The sequence below is a fragment of the Ptychodera flava genome, chromosome 15 (assembly GCF_041260155.1).
Source record: "Ptychodera flava strain L36383 chromosome 15, AS_Pfla_20210202, whole genome shotgun sequence".
NCBI classification, from domain to species: domain Eukaryota; kingdom Metazoa; phylum Hemichordata; class Enteropneusta; family Ptychoderidae; genus Ptychodera; species Ptychodera flava.
In genome coordinates, this window is record NC_091942.1 from 22689683 (window position 1) to 22711075 (window position 21393).

The 21393-nt window shown below is 39.5% G+C and overlaps 1 protein-coding gene across 1 annotated transcript in view; it reads left to right on the top strand.

The window, feature by feature from the left end:
* The window catches only part of LOC139151562 (galanin receptor 2b-like), a 90572-nt gene extending 74084 nt beyond the window's left edge, over positions 1–16488 (top strand). Inside the window, exon 2 of the mRNA XM_070724455.1 lies at positions 13877–16488. Within this exon, the coding sequence (XP_070580556.1) occupies positions 14129–15214 (1086 nt within the window). The 5' untranslated portion in view covers positions 13877–14128 and the 3' untranslated portion in view covers positions 15215–16488. The remainder of the gene's footprint in view (positions 1–13876) is intronic.
* The last annotated feature ends 4905 nt before the right edge of the window (positions 16489–21393 follow it).

The window sequence follows — 21393 nt, forward strand, 5'->3', positions numbered from 1 at the left end:
ATTATCTCGCTTGACCTATTACAACTTCACGTTCTTTCTGATTCTTACATATAAAGTTACCAGGAAAAAAGAGAAAAAAAACATTCGGTAACTCAGTGAATTCCGCTTGGTGCAACGTGTCTCGTTTGGCCACCCTGATAACCAGAACCGCCGACTTGCCATTGTGAAATAGAATGGCACGTATCAAGGTTTACACCGTTAACATAGCAGCGTACACGCTATACAGTGTCTAACACAGTCAGGTCATTGGAACTACCCAGGGCTGTGAAGGCGTGTCATTCTACTGTGTGAATTTCAGAGGAAAGTTGTGATGGCTTCTGCTTTTACGTTTGGCCCGTCCATCGACTAACATTCGTTCAGAGCTTGCATTTTAACATTGCAAACACAGCCATATCCCATCTCTCAATTCATCAGTACGGATACAAGTTTTAAATCGCTCAAATATTTCCTTTCCGAAATGCAACCCACCGTTTACATCATATTGTCACTTTTATTGCTTATTATTTTTCTGGGTGAGGTTTTTCATGGTTTGTCTACCTATCATCTCGTCGGCCGATTCGAGCCAGTTTTGTTTGTCTGGGGTGTGGTTGTTTGAGCAAGTGCATTTGCTTTACTCCAATAGGTTTCACCTCCTAGGCTGCTTATATTGTTATTTAAACCGATTCTGGCGAAAACAAGGAGTCCCCAAACTTCCAACGATGAAAAAACACAGAGATAGCGAGACTGATCACGGTTTCTTCATACAGTATCATATGGATAACATAGCCTTGGGCCGTCATGGTTTTAACTCCCCCGCAGAACCAAAGAAGAATGCCCTCTCGTTGCTTCCTATAGTCTCCTGGGGAAACTCGATGATGCAGCCACGTCAAAAAAACCGGCATCGCACCTCTGTAAGTCCGCCTTCACCTGTGACCTGCTCTGAGAGTTTTTCAACTCCTGAAATCCCGAGTTCCATCTTTACTTCATTTGCAGAAGATTTCCCCGGGTAGACATGTCTATCTGTCTTGAAGATTTTTATAATAGAAAGGTTAAGATAGATCTCAGATACTAAAATACTGAAAACAGCCAATAAGATGATGTTACAATATCTTCAGTCCCTTGAAAGTTGATCGAGCTCAGATAATGCGAGTGGTGATATGAACGCAAATGTAGCAGTACGTTCGTTCCGAGAGGGGATTCGAAATTGCATTGGCTAATCCATAGTAGCCCGACGGGGTCGCCGAAAGTTGAGGACTGTAAATTTTGCAATTGCCTCAGTCTGTACCGATCATTTGATAATGCGCTTATTGTGTATTGACTTTAAAACCATACTTCTTCAGAATATATTAGTTGAAGCCTGAAATTCACAATCTTACTGTCTAAAGCAGAAAAGGATGTTATGTCTTTTGCGGTGAGAGACTGTAGATCACTGGTACTGAAAATAATCACATGTTCAGCGAAAATGTGAGATCAAGCTCTATACAGCCTCCTGTCTGCAAAAGCACACGCTTTGAAAATCAATATGTCCTCTTAAAAACTATGTACTGTTGATTGACCAATCAGAGTGCTCAATTCAGGGTGTTTTATTTACTCGTAAAGCCTTGGTCACCAAATTCCAGAAACGAATGACGCGCCGTAGTAAAGAACTGTCCAATCAAAAGTGAACATGTCATATTCTGTAGACATCTGGTACGTTTTAATATTCAAATTTGGTAACACAGCGGAAACCAGCTGCAACACAAAATCAGCTGTGCCCTAGGGCATTTATATAATGTGCCCTAGGGCATTTATAGGATGTTCCATTACATTGGAAGGCTATTTCACAAATAAAAGTTTTAATTCATATCCTAAACATGTTGACAAAGGGGACGGTTGACGTAAACACATTGAAAACGAAAATATATCAGTTAGGGGCGATAGTTTTTAAGTCGGATAAAACCCTCGTACTCGCGCTCTTCTGGTATATAAAGTCCAACCCTACGATAAAATGTTTCGGCCTGCGGCCTCGACATTGTATCGTTGGGTTGGCTTTATGTACCAGAAGAGCCCTCATACTCGGGCTTTATCCTATACTAAGAACATTTCTTTATTTCTAAAATAATGGTGAGAAATTTACAATTCCATGTAACGAATATCACAGTGTTCTTGTCGTGTGTTTTGTCCAAGATTGTTATTGTCTCGCTTATATATATATATATATATATATATATATATATATATATATATAATATATATATATATAATATCGAAGAATAGACTGAAGTTCTCGATCCATCGCATCCATGCAAAGAACTAGTACAATTACGTGTCCCCATGGAATATGCCTCCGCGTACTGCCTTAAGCTGTATTAAATCCACATATTGTATATCTTATTAGAAATAATAAATGTTTGATTACGTCCCATCATTTATTCAGAAAATCTTGATCTCAATGGGGGGGGGGGCGTGTAACCTTCAAGGTAAAGTTCACATGATGTATGAATATTCGTTGTTTTATCCGGACGGTCAGACATATTCACATTGTACTTTCAAAATTACGTCGACTTCTGTGTCTCTCCTCGGCAGGTGTGCTGTGCCAGTGTTTCTTGCGTTCAACTGACATTATTGCGTTTTCCCGAGGGTATCAACTTTTGCTGCCGTAATAACGTGATCCGCACGCTCAACACCAGGCAGCTTTACATCTAAGATGCGGATTTTTGAGACAAAGCCTCCATAACACTATGCAGATAGAGAGATGTCACAAAATAATAATGGCAAGAAAGATTCTGTTGATGTCACAACCATTCGAAACAGTTGTGCAAGTTATCTAATTCAATGTTGTTCTCTCTTAGGTCTATGAAGGTTCAATATTGGCTTTCCCTCACTGAACAATCATCATGGTGAGGCAGATACGGTGTGGCATCAATGTTAATTCATTCGTGACGCATAATCGATATATATATATATATATATATATATATATATATATATATATATATATATATATATATATATTCATACCTACATAAAAACACAACAGCATAATTCAGTCATCCATCCATCTATCATCATATCTATCATCATGATACCTACATTGTACCTACCTAATGACCTTTCTAGACACATGCATGTATACATACACACACACATGCATGCATACATACATACATACATACATACATACATACATACATACATACATACATACATACATACATACATACATACATACATAAATACATACACACACACACACATACACACATACATACATACATACATACATACATACATACATACATACATACATACATACATACATACATACATACATACATACATACATACATACATACATACATACATACATACATACATACATACATACATACATACATACATACATACATACATACATACATACATACATACATACATACATACATACATACATACATACATACATACATACATACATACATACATACATACATATTCGATCTTCCTATTGAATTTATAAGTATATATTCAATAAACAATCTATGAACGTTAAATTATATTGAAATAGTCATAAGTGAACGGTGGCCCCACAGCTTTTAACGATTTATAAAATAAATTTGAAGGACCTAATCGCATACTAATTAGGGTAAAGGACCTAATTGCATACTAATTTGGGTTAGTCTTAATCTCTCTAATTCAAGTAGGCTAATCGTCTCTTATCCTTACAGTCATATAATGTGGTTTCCCTGTGTCAAATTGCTCCAATCGCTAGCTTGCCAGCGACTCAGCAAAACTCATCCACTACCTTTCCTCAAATGTCACGGGAGCAAGAAACTCCTTACAGCCGTCCGTCAACTTAATGCCACACCATAAAAAATTCTCCGATCGAAGGAATGAAAGACCCGTTTCCGTAATTTAATGCGACCGACGGAAACTTCGAAATGGCCCACTTTGACCTGATTGTCGTGAGTGGAATGTTAGTGCCTTGACTATTGACAGGAGACCCGCGAATACCCGCACACTTTGCTTGGCCATTAAGAATTCTAGCAGCATCTGTCGACGCACGAGACGTCGAGCTGTTGCCAGAATAGGTTGGATGCTCAAAGGACGGATAATCAAATGTCTAATGGACGTGGAAGCGAATTTGAGGCCATTCAATTCTGACACAAGACGCTCATCAAAAAAGTTTAGCAATACTGCATGCGCATCTGGTATTCTTACATCAAGCTATCCGTCTCAAGTGATTATGCATTCTTCATGGATTCAGCTCGAAACCAATTTCGCTGACTTGTCGTCAGGGTGTTCCATTCATGCGCAAACCCATGAGTTTGCCTTCCCTTATCGAGCAGAAACACACCGATTCTCCAGCGGATCTTAGAACATCTCAAATATTTCAAAATAGGCTATCATTTCAGCATGCGGTGATTTAAACTCGAACAAGAATAAGGCGCCTTGATTATGCACGCTGTATTTTGTCATGTCGACAAATATTTAAGTGCATTTAACATTATATTGGTTTGGTTTTGCTTGGTTGGATATATTTACGTTGCACCCGCAACGTTCACAATGCTCAAAATAAATTGAAAAACGTGATGATTATTGAGACAAGGGAACGGAGAGCTAACTGTTAAAAATTTCAAAGGATACTACACGTACAATTCGAAAGAGACAGGATAAGCTGTACAGATGGGCAAGTTATTTGAAGGTATTAAAATGGACAAATAGAGCTGAGACACAAAAACATGTGCCAGGTCATAAAAAACTCATTTCATTAAAAGTAAATATTATTTCGTAAGGTTTACTGGAGACGCTATCTTGTGATGTCGTTTCCAGGCAACGTTCGCTGCGATGTTACCGCGACATATCCGACAGGACACGAAATATACCTGGGGCGGCGATGACAGCCGAGATACGCGGTAGTCATAATGATCGCAGCATCTCAGCATCCTCGATAATCTATATTAGATCAGGTATTTTGATCACCGGTTTCAATTATGCGCTGTGTCGCAGAGTTCTCGTTACCTCTCGTGAACAGACAACATTTTTGTATCGACGATTCGAGATGAATCCCGTGATTTATTTCAGGAAGTTGACGGTAATTTTTCACGGTCATTATGCTGGAGCCGTCCATTTAATGATAACCTGTTGATAGCTCTTATGCTGCAGTATGAAACATCTTTCAGTTGAGTGATGTCGACACGTTAATTGCCATTCATGCTCCTCGTTCTACACAATTTAGCTGAAGAGGGTACAATCTTTTAAAAAAGTAAGATGCACATTACAGATTCGGAGAGAGAGAGAGAGAGAGAGAGAAGGAGAGAGAGAGAGAGAGGAGAGAGAGGAGAGAGAGAGAGAGAGAGAGAGAGAGAGAGGAGAGAGAGAGAGAGAGATGGGGGAAGGAGGGAGGGAGGGAGGGAGGGAGGGAGGGGGGAACCCTATGTAAGAAAGTTAAGTGAAGAGAAACAGTATAACGACAGTGCATTAATTTTTATATTGGAAACAAATCAAAAGGTCTTAAACTTGATACTTGAAATGATTGAATTATACGGAAAATGACGACCGAAAAAATAACAGGTGCTCTGCACTTTATTCAGAAATAAAAAAGTCAGCAATCACGATGCCATCTTCAGGAAGGGTTGTCTGTTAATATGCTTTCTTCATAAGTAGCTTGGGTTGCATAGCACAGTCAGCACTTGAAACCTGTATAGGTTTGATGATGCTTCGTTCAGATATTCATTGGCAGGACTAGCTCTTGCAAGCATCACCTCCCTACTTCAATTAATCCAAACTGATTGCTGACCTTACTTCCCATATTACGGGCGCGTGGTTTCTATGGTAACCGCGATTTTTTTTCATTGAAGAAGCGTTAGTGCAGGCATCGTCCACGCCAGCAAATTATGACTTAGTGCAATTATCTCGCAACGTATTTATTGCTTGTGACCAAAAAAGGTTTATAGACACCGGAAACACTCACCGGTCCTAATTCTCCATTGTATATGCCCTTTCCGGTGACTGGAGCGAAGTTTTCCTTCTGTTTGTGAGACGTGTTTTGGTTTCCGAGTCGTTGGCTCACATGGGACACCGCGAGATATGAATATCTTGCGATCCACGCGACACCCGTTGTTCAATACGAAAACATGCACAAATGACCAAACAGGCAAAGCAATTAGTCGTTGGTCAGTTGGACGGAGGTCATCCAGGCAATTACATCGCCGGTTACGCTAAGCCTAATTTCTGTGGCCTTTTGGTTTTTCAACAACTCTAGCGGGATACATATTGCTAATATTTTGCGCAAAATGGTTTTAGGGGACAATAGACAATAGGACATAAGGGGTACAATAGACATAAGAATAGCTTTATTAGCAATGGTACAGACGTGTATGCACAATGAGACTTGTAATTGCTCTTTGAAACAAGCACGTTTTATATACACGCATTCAAATAGTTTAATGTAAGCAATCGCATTCTAAGATAACGTCAATAATTTCAACCTAGATAAAGTGGAAAGATTTGCCTCGACTTATCATGCTATCTCCTTGGACGATCACGGCACTGCTTGGACACCCTTTCCCTCCATGTAAGTGTAGGGTCAGGAAGTCATATCCCACTGAGGGTTGTGGTCTTTTTGTTTTGTTATTATAAATAATTGGACGTCACGCTGTCACCTATTATTAGTTTTGTTAGCTTAATGATTACGGACACCTGAAGGATGTGTTACCCTAAATAGATTGTTGGTTTTTTCCCATGTAATGCCGTATTTCACGTTCCGTCTAATTGCATCTGTTATTAGTGATGGAATGGCGCGGACAAGTAAACTACGAAACAGTTTTGTGCAAAACTTTATCCGTTCACGTACAATTCATAAAGAATTTCAGCCTTAATAGAGACGATAAACCGACAACGATTACCGCCTTGTCATTTATAACTCTAAAATACTTCCATATTTGTATCTTCAAATGGTTTTATAACTGGCCAACGACAATTATATGAGAAGACATTTTTTATGAAAAGCTGTAAAAAGTGCGGTAAAATGACCATCAAACTCATAGACATCTTCGTGCGTATGACCACTTATTTATTACCTTTTAAACATATCAAGGTTTCGACAATTTTTTGTTTAGATGTTCTTTTATACGATGTGGTATTCAAAACGTGTTTTCCCTGTTGACATCAACCACAATTAATCACAGCCAAGGGTATTTCGCAAATCATTATCATATGGTGACCGGTGAGAATTCTAGGGAAGTTGAGTGGTTTGGGAGATGGGAGGAAATATTTTGAATGATTAGTCTCGATCGGAAACGACGGATGCAGGAAGAAGAACACAATGATTTTGGCATTGGCAACAGAGGACCATACTATAAAGGACATTTGTAAAGGGATCATTCATAAAATTCCCAAATAACGGAAACTTAAATGACTTAACATTGGTAAAGCAGGAACAGACAGAATCGATATGTATATACAGAACGGATTTAATGCGATCATTTACATAATCACCGACATTAGGGGAACTTAAAACACAAAAAAGTGAGGTTTAGAACTTCAAGTTCTGGTAAAGTTGGCAAACAGAGAAACATCCTTGAAAAGTGCACGTTCACAGTCAACTTATCAACAACGTCATTTTCTTGCAACTTAATCCAGATTGAAAGTGACTGTGCTTTGAAATGCATTGTCTACAGTATGCTTATTATAGTTGTGAGTGAAATAAAATAAACTTTAGCTGTTTGTAACAATATATCTCAAGTTCGTTTTTCATCACTAGTTAAAGGAACTTTCAGCCCACCTCTCTCTCTCTCTCTCTCTCTCTCTCTCTCTCTCTCTCTCTCTCTCTCTCTCTCTCTCTCTCTCTCTCTCTGATTCGTTATCGGAGGAAGGTGAGCTCGAGACCCGTCAAGTTTAGAGAAACCTCACAGCAAAGTGTAACGTTGCGGCCGTGAGCAAGACACTTAATTCCCCATTACTTAAATGTACAGGGGATAGTAAGCATCTTATCCATGTTATTTGCCTTTTGTATGTATCATGATGGATTATATATACATTATACATACAATATATACATCATGCATACATTATATATACATCATGCATATATTATATATAATTGTAAAAGGGAAAGATACTTCTCAAGGCCATAACAAGTACTTTACTGACTTACGGAGCATGCTTTTTTCTGTAATGTTTTCATCAAACAGTAAAATATTTAGGTACCCTCTTCCCATTCCCCAACCTGAACGCCTTGCTCGAGGGACTCAGCGCCGCGCTGAAGTCTCGAGCGCACCATCCCCGGACAGTTAGTTCTCTACCGAGGCTCGAACATAGCATCATCCGATAGTGAATCCGTTACCCTTAAGATTACCCGACAATGCTTCTATTACATTTTACATTTCGATACCATGGACATTGGAGCGAACTCAGTCCGCAGCAAGAGATCGGCTGGAAAATTGTGGGAAATCCCATCCCTTGGAAAGTCTTGATAAATGTCACTGTGTTCGAGACGTTATCGCGGGTCGGTGTCATTTTACCAGCGATAGGAAAATTTATCAATTTATCAATACACAGCGGAGAGGTGAAGGTTACAGATACTGAAGATAAATGAAAGAGAAGCTGTCTTATTTCATCTAAATGATATCACTAACATACGGCCTAATGCCTTCTGTACCTCTCCGGGCCAACAAATTTTTTAACAGTCCTTCTCGGAGGACCCATTCTACAATCTCATGTGTAAAAATCTCAGAGACTAATGTTGCACCTCTAAAAACATTTGGCATTTTGAGGGCATTTTAAGGTCATTTAAGGTCAAATGCACCACAATGAATAGTGCAACTTTATGTTTGATTTTACGTTTGTTTTGTGTGTATAATCTATCGGCGGACTTACCACGCATGATTCTTATCAAAAAAGTGCTCTGAGGATGTCCGTGTTCATTTGCGTTCATACCATGCACTTCTGCAAATGCATTTGATGGGTATGGCTACGGGTAAAACAACAACTGCAGGCAACACCGTGCATGTCGCTCATATTTCAGGTAGAATGCGCCTCGGGGGACAGATATTCGGACTCTCAAACTGTTAAAAAACTTTCTCAGTCTATCTCTCATTGGGGGCTAATTTTGAAGCCCATGGAGTAAATAAATTTTTCACCGGCCTGTGTTTACGAAATGGGAAAACTTTATTTTTCCTATAGAGTTAACACAGGGTGGCGGACATTTTGAAATTCAAGTGTTGGCAAAATTGGGTAATTTGTTTTTAGTATCAAATTTTGCACGGTGTCCCTGCTTTTTATTCTTGATTTCAAAAGGGATTGTTTTAAAGTTTTAGCAAAAGTTGAAGTCTTTCGATTTCGAGATTACCTTAAACAGTGGGGACGATTGTTTTTCCAAAAGACTTCCAGTTTGTTAATCCGATATTGTATGAACTGTCAATCAATATTATTCTGAGGAACACATTGTCTCCTTTATTAATCCTGTTTCCGTAGAACGCTATAAAAAGGTATTCACCCTTAATTTTGTTTATTTCTGATGAGTTCAGTGATTAAAAGAAGGTGTTTGCGCCCGAGAAGAGGTTATTGCTTCTAGAGCATGAAATTGAAAATGTTGTGGTGAATGCTAACTACGACGAGCAGACAATGTCTTGATGCTGAAACAAGAGGCAGCCAAGACGTTTAGGACAGAAATCACCGCGCTTCAATACAATGTACCAAATGGAACACCCGGTTACTGTACATTATAGAGTAAGCTTACTGCTGATGCTCAACCTGTTTTATGCCTACCAACGTGTTAAACCCATGCTGGCAGGATGAACTTCAAAAAGTGCCCCTGAGAGCTGCTGCAGTCGATGACGGATACACTTCGCAACGGTTAACAAGCTACAACAAACCTCTACAGTAACTATAAAACGAAATGGGTGCACTAATGTCTAAAAGTCACGAAAGGCCGTTAAGTTGGAATGTTCTGTAATAGCACATGGGACATATCAAGCTACGTTAACCCTGGTGAAATTCTCAAAAGTCTCTCCCGTTGGGCACTGAAAAAAACAAATAATGGCATGTCATTTGGCGGTTGAAATGGATGATTTTTGTATTTAGAACATAACGGCTATAGGTTAACGTTTCAACGATAACAAAATCAGTCTGATTAAAACCAAATGATGCAAAAACAGCGATTTAGCCTCGCGATGCATTCCGTCACACTCGAAAGTTGTTATCAGAGTATCAGTGATTTTCTCTAACTCCACTTCATTTTAAAAGTGTTAACATCATTAAATCTTGACATCTGAATGAATTGTCTGTTAGCGGGAAGTAAACGTCGCGTGTTTCCAATTTGTCTCGCGTCACACATCTACCTCTAGAGGATTGAAACTCCACGTGTACATCCGTGGCAAACACTGATTTACATATTGACTGTGCATGCCACACAATTTACAAAAAAGATACATGTTTCTAGACTGGGATTCTTAACCCTTTGAGTGTCAAAGTCATTTTTGTCACCATTATAAAATATAACCCAGAAAATATTTTTCAGGTCCAAACATTTTTTTCAGATTTTCCCGAAAATTTTGACCCCAAACTGGAATCTATGAAAAGTGCTGTCAATTTGGTCCAAAATTTTCAAAAGAATTAATTACAGAAAAATTCATAAAAATTTGAAATAATGTTGCACTAAAATTTTTGTCGGAAGCTTGCAGCACTCAAAGGGTTAAAAGTGCCAATTTCAAGATATCTCGTCAGAAAATATGATTGACATCATCTATAATTTTATAACACCCATGATCTGTGTATATGTTAACACACGTACGTTACATATGCAAAGTAAACCACAGTACGTCGGATGTCCCATGATGTTCAAGTGTGCAAAACCTACTCAAGGGATATTGTTCCGCCATATTTAGAAACCATGTTCAATTGTTATAAACAATACATCGTTGCCAGACAAGAAATTTTCTCGCAGATTTACCCTACCTTCCTACAGTACAACTATAGTACAGCATGTAATTCCTTTATTTATCGTGCAATTAATTATTTCAACACTTTACCTGCCGTTTTTCACGGGGATACCTCTTTATGGCAATTTCAACAAATGCTTAAGAAATACCCTCCCATGAGATTTTGGTGTGGCAGTGTTGGTTTTATTGAACATGTCTCGCCTTTTATTTGCTACCTGATTTTCATTTTTCTATTATGTTTTGTACCTTGCCATTTATTACCTTTAATGTACTTTGAGTTTTATAGGTAATTGCACTGGTCCTCCCTGGAAATTTTGACTGAGGGAGCTAACCAGTGTAAATATGAATAGACAAACACATAAATAAATAAAAACCATAGGCGAAAGTCTACAAGAAATAGTGTATGAGAGACATAGTTATCAGGGCAGGTACGTTTTGATTTGACTGGAAATATTTAAAGTTATTACCTGCCCACGTGTTCAGTTGACGCTTTCCATGTATTCCCACACAGCTGTAATAAACCGTCCATCTATATAAAGATCTTTCTCGGCGTTTTACTGATTTTTCTAAAGGCAGTGAGCGCCAGCGGGAAAACTGAAGTGTGAAACTGTCAACCATAAAATGTTCCATTAACGACGTCTCCTTGTCGTAAACATAATCCGACAAAGCAATCACGTGTAAATTAAGCGTAGTGCGCATGTACAAATCTTTAAGAGAGTTCAAGTTAACAAATGGTATCCCGAAAGTGTTGAAACTTCTTTGCGTATGTAGTATTATTCTTGTCGACGTCACAGTCATCTATTAGAATGACATGCAAAATTAATCCAACAGTTTCTTCCTTAAACATTCCTATTGAAGTTTCCTATCTCGTCGTACTACAACGTTCACAATTATTCTGTGGTGATATGCTCCCTAGGTGTTTAAATTCTAAGTGGCCGCGAGTGTTAAACAAGATTTACCCTTGTTTAAAATTCTGAGTAACCGATACTCTTTTTGTCAACTCTGTAGGGACAAGTTGAGTTTTCTCAGTCAAAACAAATGATATGTTCTGCAGGCTTCCAAATAAGGCCCAACAAGCAGCAGATGAACAATTTTGAATGTTAAGAAATCTGTCCCCGAAGTGCATTCTACCCTCATCTGAATGATCACCGCAAATCACTATGGGAGTTAGTGACTGGTGGCAAAGTGTGGAGATTGTGCTATTGGTGTGCTGATAGTATAATGTTAATCTGCACTATTGGTGTGCAGGTAGTGTCGTGTCAATCTGTATGTATTTGGTCTGCCTCGGGTTGGGGGGGGGGGGTGAACGTCAGTAGAGAACTGACGTTTGCGATTGAACACTGGGTCTGTCTTTACCGTTACATGGTTTTGAGTGTCAACAGCTCAACAGCGTAGGGTGCTTGAGTCATCTTAAAATGCATTAAATTATTGTGATAAACGTTGTGATGGTAGAACAGCAGCCCTATATGAGTGAGATCGATTGCTCATTGCCTGAAGTCTGCGTGTGTCACTCTCAATAATTTTAAAAAAAGGTCTCACTTGTTTTGATGAGTAATATTCATCGTAGCCCGAAACCACGATCACGATACAATCTCCATTGCGCACTTACACAACTTTGAAGCGAAAAATTGTTGGCCATATTATGTCAAGCATGCATCAAAACCCTTGCGTGATCAGATCATCTGATAGTGCCTCATTGAGATTAACGTAATTGCTTTGTTGGTTGCTTAAGGAGATATATAATCATACCAAGATGTGGCTCAAAGGTTGTAATTGGACGAGTTCGTGTTTTTCGATTTGTATACGATCTAAATGATTTGTAATGAAACATGTTACGGCCTAAATATGCATACCTACTACATACGGCTCAAATGTGAATAAGTACTTACGGACCATATATATATATATATATATATATATATATATATATATATATATATATATATATATACATATATCAAAGTTTGCAAGATTATCTTCTACTGCTGATTTTTGAGTTGCCATAACAAAATAAGGTATTGACCACTTGCGTTAGGGCGCCACTCTTTTTTTTCTCCTTCTTTAGTTCAAAACCCATATATCTACAGTCCCTTTGAGTGACTGTGATGCTCAATCTAGCCGCCCAGTTCGAGCGCAATTAGACAACTGCCGGGCGCTATATTCGGAGGCGCAAGACTGACTTGACTCACGTGAAGGACGCTGACTTTGAGTTAACATAAAAGCATTCCTTCCAAGACATCCTTGAGTTCTTCTAAGACTCTTTCAAATGACTACACGGAAGGAAAATGATCTCGATGGTTTTGAAATGGAGCGAATATTGGTTTAACAGAGGAGAAAGAGTGCATTTAAGGAGAAAGTGCCGAATCAGGTTTGATCTCATCGCGCATTGCATATAATGTCGGAACAATGTTGTTAAAAGGTCATGCCATGAGTGACGTATTGCAAAATATTATTTTCATTAAAAGGGCATATCTTCGTGGTAAGGTCAAAAGACGATTTAATAAAACTCGCGCAGAAAAAATGACGTATGCATGGCTAATGACAAGGAAAAATTACGACCACAGCAAATCTTAGCCAGATTAATAGGAAACGCCAGACTTCGGCGTGATGCCTCGCACTCGCATAAATAAAATAACGACTAGCGCGTGAAGACACCGTGGAGGGATAATAAAAGATGATTTGTAAAATACTGACGGTAAATCAACGCCCTGTCGCTCGTTTGGGGGATTTTGTTTCTGAATTGCGTGTAGATTCAATTGACCGTGATAATCTCATCAGGACTGTAATTGCCAGTTGAGAAATGATGTCTTTCCTACGTCTAACATTCGTTATTGTCACTGTGGAATTCGTGTGTCCATGTTGAGTCGACATTTAGGCCTTGTTGTAATTACCCCGCAAGCTGTACGCACCATCGCTTGACTGCATTTTGTGAGGCTGTACCTAATGTTAATTTGTTTATTGTTTGTCTTTTCTAGGCGTCTGGGGGATTCAACCTCTCGGTCAGCCGGCTCTTTGTTCACACGGCACGGACAGCACTGAGTAAAATCTCAGCAGGCACGTGAAGTCAGAAGCGCCGCGAGACTCTTCAAGGAGGGCGAATCAGATCGAGTGAGGAGGAAATAAATAAATGAGGTGATACGGTGACTTGTTCAGTTGTTGAACAGTCGAACGTACAGAAGGCAGCGTTCCGCCCAGCTTCGTACTACAATCGCGCGAAGTGAAAGAAGATGGCATCTGATTTTGCTCACAACGATTACGACGGAAACGACTCGTTTTTGCAAAACGGGTCCTCCTTTGACGAATACTACTCACGGCCGGACCAAATAATCATGCCGGTTCTATTCAGCGTCATTTTTGCAGTTGGCTTGATCGGCAACGTGCTGGTGATGGTCACTGTGATCGCGGGCAGGGGCCGCCAGAACACCACGAACATTTTCATCACGAACCTGGCAGTCGCGGACTTGCTACTGTCCATCTTCTGCACGCCGTTCATGATGACACTCTTTCTCGTATCCGACTGGATATTCAGCGAGGCTGTCTGTAAGCTGAATAATTTCCTGTACTACTGCACCATGTTGGTCAGCGTCTTCACGATGGTAGCTATGTCTATGGATCGGTATCTGGCTGTCGTTTACCCAATACGCACAATGAAGATCCGTACACCCATGGTTGCGATCGGCGCCCTGGTAGTGATATGGACTCTCTCCATAGCAACGGCAATGCCCTACATGATGGTGTACGTCGTCGGTACAGAAGTCTACCCCGACGGCGAAGAAGTGACCTATTGCACGGATTTTTGGCCGGGACCAAACCAACGTCGCGTGTATAATGCCTGCATCTTCGTAATTGGCTATCTGCTGCCCTTCCTAATGATAACAGTGATCTACTTACTGATGCTGAAGAGGCTGTGGAGCAGTGTGGCACCGAGCAATACCTCCAACGATAACCAGAAGGCCAAGAAGAAAGTGACGCAGATGGTCATGGTGGTGGTATTGGTCTTTGGAATATGCTGGCTGCCGCACCACATCATCACCATGTGGTCCAACTTCGACTGGTACTTCCCGTACAACATCGGTACGTACGTGCTCCGGCTGATGGCCATGTTTCTGTCCGCCTTCAACTCGTGCGTCAACCCGCTCATCTACGCTTTCATGTCCGAGAGCTTCCGCAAGAACTTCAAGAAGGCGCTGACTTGCTACCGGCGAAGCAATCGGGTCGGTACGTCCACGGCGTCCACTCAGCCGTCGAACGTCAAACAGAACACCACCGGCACCTCGTCGACAGACGATTTCTGCTCCAATGAGCAGGTGTGACAAACGGAGAGGCAGACTTTCATCTCGATTGAAAGTACCCGCCTTTAAGAAGTTACACCGTTTCCTCAGTAAGTTTAGGCACACTCCCTTAAGTATGTTACAACGGTTTCAACATATTTCTCGTGTCCTGTAACAAAGACCAAAAAGTTTGACTCGTATATGAAACAGACTAACAGTGAATTATTATAACATTTTATGATTATATATACGTAAATTAATCGTAAACCGTGTACCCCCAGAGATATTTTGAGTATAATTGTCAAAACAGTCAAAATTTAAAATAGTCATTATAGACTTTGAATGGCTTAATATCACCATATCACTCACGTGACATTTATTATGTTATTATATATTCATTCAGTTTACATCACCATAATATTTACAAACTTTTTGACCTCAATAGTCGATTACAAACATTTTTAAAACTTAGTTATACTGTATTAGTTTAATGAAAAATTGTCCTTATCGATAAGAAAAAAAAAGTAAATTTGACAGTCCTACTAGGCGTTCCCGAAAATGTAGCTCCGATTACTGTAAAATCAGTCTTATTATAGGAGTAATTGCCGTGTTCCCGATAGATTATGTCATTTGAATATTAATTTTGTAACAGTTCTATTTCTGTTACCAGTATGTTCACTTTTATCAAAAATTCAAGTCGTTAGAACAGAGAATAAAAATTCTAGTCTAGCCAGTATTCGGTGAAATGACCGCTGGTTAGTGGTGAAGGGCAGGAGATGTACTCCATTAGCTAAAGGGAAAGCGGTCAATACTGGGAATTCCTTGGTTGGCGATGACGAGAAAGAGCAATTTAGAGACACGAGCGTGTGCATTATGTCGAAATGTCAAGAGCCGCCGAATTGAGTCAACAACCGCGAAGATTGAACTGCCTGACTCCGAGGAGCGTTAGCCTCGACAGCCAGCATACAAGAAATGGATACTGAGGAACTCAGCGGGAGAGGAAAATCGGCAGCCTTTCTTTTTCTCCCCAAATGGAGCCAATTCAAAAGTAATTTTGTTGGGCTGCGGGCTAAGAGATTCAATAACGAGTATGGAAACGTGCTCTTGGTAGTTTTGTCCTCATTGAGCACACATTGTGCAATTTGTCACAGCAGTGCATGGCAGGGAAGAATACAATCACCGTTTTGAATTGATCCTTGAACATTATTTTTAATGTAAGATACATATAAAGCGTGTACATTTAAATGTATATATTTATGTATATGTATACATGTATAGCGAAGTCTTTACATTTGCACAAATACAAATGTTACACGAAATAACTGTGTTCCCCTCGAATATTATTCACAAGAAGAAATACGACATTATTTGCACATACCTGGTAGTGATAAATACATGTTAAGGTAGAACGCGCCTCGGGGACAGATATTCGGGCTTTCAAATTTTATCATTTCTATTTCGATCTACCACTTGTGGGGGTTCATTTTAAAGCTCTAAGAAAAAATTTCACCGTCTTGGTTTTTCAAAAATCGTAAATTTTGTTTTCCTCCATAGAATTAATATAGGGACGGCGGCCATTTTTAATTTCAAATATCAGTAAATATTTGGTAATTTGTTTTTCAAGTATCAAAAATTGTACGGTTACCCTCAATATTTATTCTTGATTTTGAAAGAGAATGGCTGAAAGATTCCTTGAGTAAAGTTTGAGCAAAAGTTTAAGTCTTTCACTGTCGAGGCACATACTACCTTAATGTATGAATCCAAATCAGGCTCTGTGCTCCCACCCGAGAATTTGTTACTATGACGTTCTTCAGCTCCTTAACGAGTGATGGTACCATATAGTCTTGCTGATGCTTAATCTGAAAGCTTCAAGTTTACTTCTTTGAAAACACTCGATGCAGAAGTGCCACTCATGATGAAAAGGCTATTCTTCCAAAATAACAACTCTGCTCTATAATATCCCATCCTAAATATAATATGACTTTATAGTATACACTGAAATCTTCCCTCTTTAAGAACAGGAAACACATAGGCTCTTGAGATTTGCATGACAAATTACGCAGATTTAAATGACCATCTGGTGTCCCTAGCCAAACGTCTTTGTGCATGTCACTTCAATCTGTTATTTTCAAACTAGCTTGTTCTCCATTTTTTAGTATCATACAAACATATGTGATTTTCGTCAATGTCATGTCCAAAGTAACAATAGCATATTTCCTACTTTGGTTTCCTGAGACCTCGCAATATCACAATCATATCCATTCCACGTTTCCTGCTGTTACTTCTGAGTATATTGTTTGATTAATTTATAGGCCATGTCCGTTTTATCTGCCATGTATTTCAGATTGATGTCAATATTTCGAGTTCCTTTCACAACGGGTTGAAATTTTCACTTCCGTAAGCAAAGTCTCTACCGTACGCCATGCAGAATAAGGACGGTCCCGTAGCCCCCTAGGACAGAGAACCAAGTCCACGTAACGATCCCTGGCCTGCCTACAATGAGCAAACATGGATAACACATCAACCAAGAGGCCGATGAAACGTTCAGTAAGGCCGTTAGTTTTGGTCGGTAGGAAGTAGAAGCCCTGCGCCCTACGGTCACTCAACTATCTCTGGGACTTCCAAACAATATTCAACATCAATAATATTCTAGCAACTTATAATAATGGTACTTTGCCGACGGAAAACGTAGGGAGCTTAGAAAAATAATCTATCAAAAAACTTGAACATATTATATATGGCCATCGTAATTCTGGGGCGATGTATTACAATCTCCATTCCCAGACGATCCCACGGTGCCATGCGTATGGCAGTAACTGGCATTAGAATCAGCATGTGAGAGGGGTGCAACCCGTTTCCTGGTACGGCAATATATAGGCACTCATTTTAACGTGACATACAGATCAACATCATGATGCACTCGCTGCAAGAAATACATTTATCTTGAGACTTTCAGCGTTTGAGAATAACCAGCGCAACCCAAATTTCCTTCCTAGGACACAGATATCGACCCTTTTACTACGTAATTTCTCATCGATTTTTCGAATAACCACCTGCCTAATAAAATCAGTGTTCATCAATCCACGATAACTTATAATTAATCTCTAGATGATGTTTGAGTGTCGATTTCATATTTGACACGCCGTCAATATGGAGCCAACAAGAAGTCAACGACTTCTAAGTTTGTTAAGTTAGGTTAGAATGCGCCTCGGGGACAGACATTTGTACACTATCACTTTTACAATACTAATGTGGTCTACCATTTGCTTGGATTCATTTTAACGCTCATGGAGGAAATAAAATTTGTCACCGGCTTATATTTAAAAAAGTCAAAAATTGTATTTTCCCCAAAAGACTTAACATAGGGATGGTGACCATTTTGAAAATTCAAGTGTCGGTAAATACATGGCAAATGTTTGAGATTTTCAATTACGAGACGCGCACTACTGTAAACCCGTGCTTGTACGACTTTGAGAAAAACAAGTCTTGGAGGAATGGATAAAGAGTTGCTTCCGTTACTATCATATGTTTTCAGGAAAGTCCGCCGTAGCCATGTCAATCTTAGAGAGTTTTTGAAGTACATTTGACAGTCCAATCCGGATGGGATCCCTCGTGTAGTCACCGCAAAACGAAGAGGGTATTTGGGAATGACGTCGATCAAAGGTCGAGGTCAAATTTTATTTATTCATTCTTTTGACTGTTTGCATGAGAGTGTCGGGCATTACTAAAATCTTGCCATTTTCGTACTAACAGGGACCAGTTGCTGTGACTTTTGATGAATTTTTCACCATCTTTGTTCAGTATGTCGATTGTAAGTTGTTGGTTTACTCTCCTAGGTATGTCCGACTCGATACGCCCCCTGTTTAGTTTGTCAATACTGCGTCTATATGTACAACATGCACGGTTATTGTTTACGTTTGAATTCTTGTCCGGACCAGAATACCAGAATCCACCTTCAAGCGTAACAATACCAAGCCAGTCTAATAAAGACTGAGTCGATAACGAGCTGAAGACGGTATCCCAACATTCTTTGGAGTAGTACGTTTACATAAACAAAACGTAAAAAAAAATCATTAAAATTACTGACAGCAATTACTGCTTTCCCTCAAACAAGTCATAATCCAGTTGAGCGATAAATAAATTTACATATTTTTGAGGTAGGATACAGTCAATTTGAAAATTTAACCTTAAACAGGCGGCCATCGATCAAGGGTCATCGGATGTGTCCAACAAATGCCAATGCCGAATTAAGGCCAATCATGCGTATTCCTGTCACAGCAATTCTCCTGCGGTGTTCTTTCAAGTTCACAATAGATAAACTGCACTCTAGACGATTTCAGTTGACTTCTTTCCAAACATCATGTAATTTTCGGTAAATAATTCCCGACTTTTTCTTTTTTAATGATGTAGCCTACGTGCTGGCTGTGTTATAAAAACGCGGCAATTTTAGCAGCAAATTTTATCATTCCCGGGGGTCGGTTTGTACTTGAAAATCTGTTACTCTGCTCCTAGATCACTTAAAGAAAAATTGATCATATCAGATAGATCTGGTTCTCGCCAATCTGCCATAACTAACGATACCAGTTCAATCCGTTCCTGTATGCAAGTGATTATCTAATTCGTTCGTTCTCTTCCAAGCCGTGGACATCTGCGTCTTATGAACGCACTGTACTGCCCTTGGAGGCCCTGCCTCAAAATACTATCTCTAAATTACGAGTGGAATCGCCTCAAAATACTATCTCTAAATTACGACTTGAGTCGCTCTCTCTCCAGGACAGTGCAGGTGGTTGAACTGACTCCAATTAAAGTACGAGAGAATCTACTCGGATCGCGTGGAAACGTTTCATAACACGCCTAGAAATCCATATTTAAAAAAATCTGTGGTGTACTTTACTGATATTTTCAGTATTATATTGTATTATTAAATACTGTGGAATGGTTTAAACCCTTGTCTTTTCACTAATGTGCGAAGGGGCATTTTCCAAAACATCCTTTGTTACACTGACTGAGGTTGGATTGTTGTTGAGATACGGTGAAATCGCTGTTACTCGAGCTCGGGAACCCTAGGTTTGACCGATGAACGTCTTATCGTATTCGGCTTGCAGCTTGTCCTCAAGGTGGTGTGCGATGTCATTATACCATCATGATAAAACAGGGAATCTGAACGCTGTGGGGAGCCAGTCTGTTCATGCGCCTTAAGGTAGTATGCGCCTCGAAAGTGAAAGACTTATACTTTTGTTCAAGATTTCCGAAATGAAACTTTTAACCATTCTCTCACCAAATCAACAATAAGTATCGGAGATCACCTTACAAATTTACGAACTAGAGAAACAAATTACCCAACATTTCACAATAGCTGAAATTCAAAATGGCCGCCATCTCTGTGCTCACTAAATGGGAAAACATTAAATGTTGGATTTGCGAAGAAACCAAGACAGTAAAAGTTTTTCTTACTCGAAAAGCATTAAAATGAGCCCCCAAAATGGTTTATCAGAAAAGAATAGAAAATTGAGAGCCCACATATCTGTCCCAAAGGCGCGTTGTACCCTAACTTGAGTAATTCCAGTCTTTCACTGTCGGGGGGGGGGGGGGATTCAATGCTCGCCCAGTATCACTCACTTCATGTGTTCACACATTTCTTAGTAGCACGGAGGATAAATTCCAAATGATTGAACGCGTTGGCTACGACATATACACTTTGCAGCTTCCAATTACAATAAATTCTTTACAACTACTTGACGGTTAAAGCAGAAGCTTGGCCATTGTCAGCGTTTTGCGTCAACACTTATAGTGGCAGATCGAGCTGTTCAGAATTGATATCTACGTGACAGTAAGGATGAGAAACTGAAATATAGCCTGCAGTCGTTATTCATAGCCCCGCTGTGCAGCGACCTTTCGTATGTATCATACGCTATTATATACATACTGTATACATCAAAAATAAGCCTGAATGTGTCAACTTCGGATAGTTATTCTTTTAAAGGGGACACTAGCTTTATCTCTAGACAGATAAATATTGTGTGTGTTTCAGATTACACAGAACAACAGTAACGTTGCAGCTGAGTGGTACAAAGTCAGAAGATTTAAAAAAACTTCAAGAAATTTCTGCCCCATCACTGATATTTCCCGATATGATTCTGATGATAAGAAGGTTAGACTATTTTGTTTGAAACTCGTGTGATCCAATTTTAAATTAAACCATTCGACTTCTCTCAGACTCT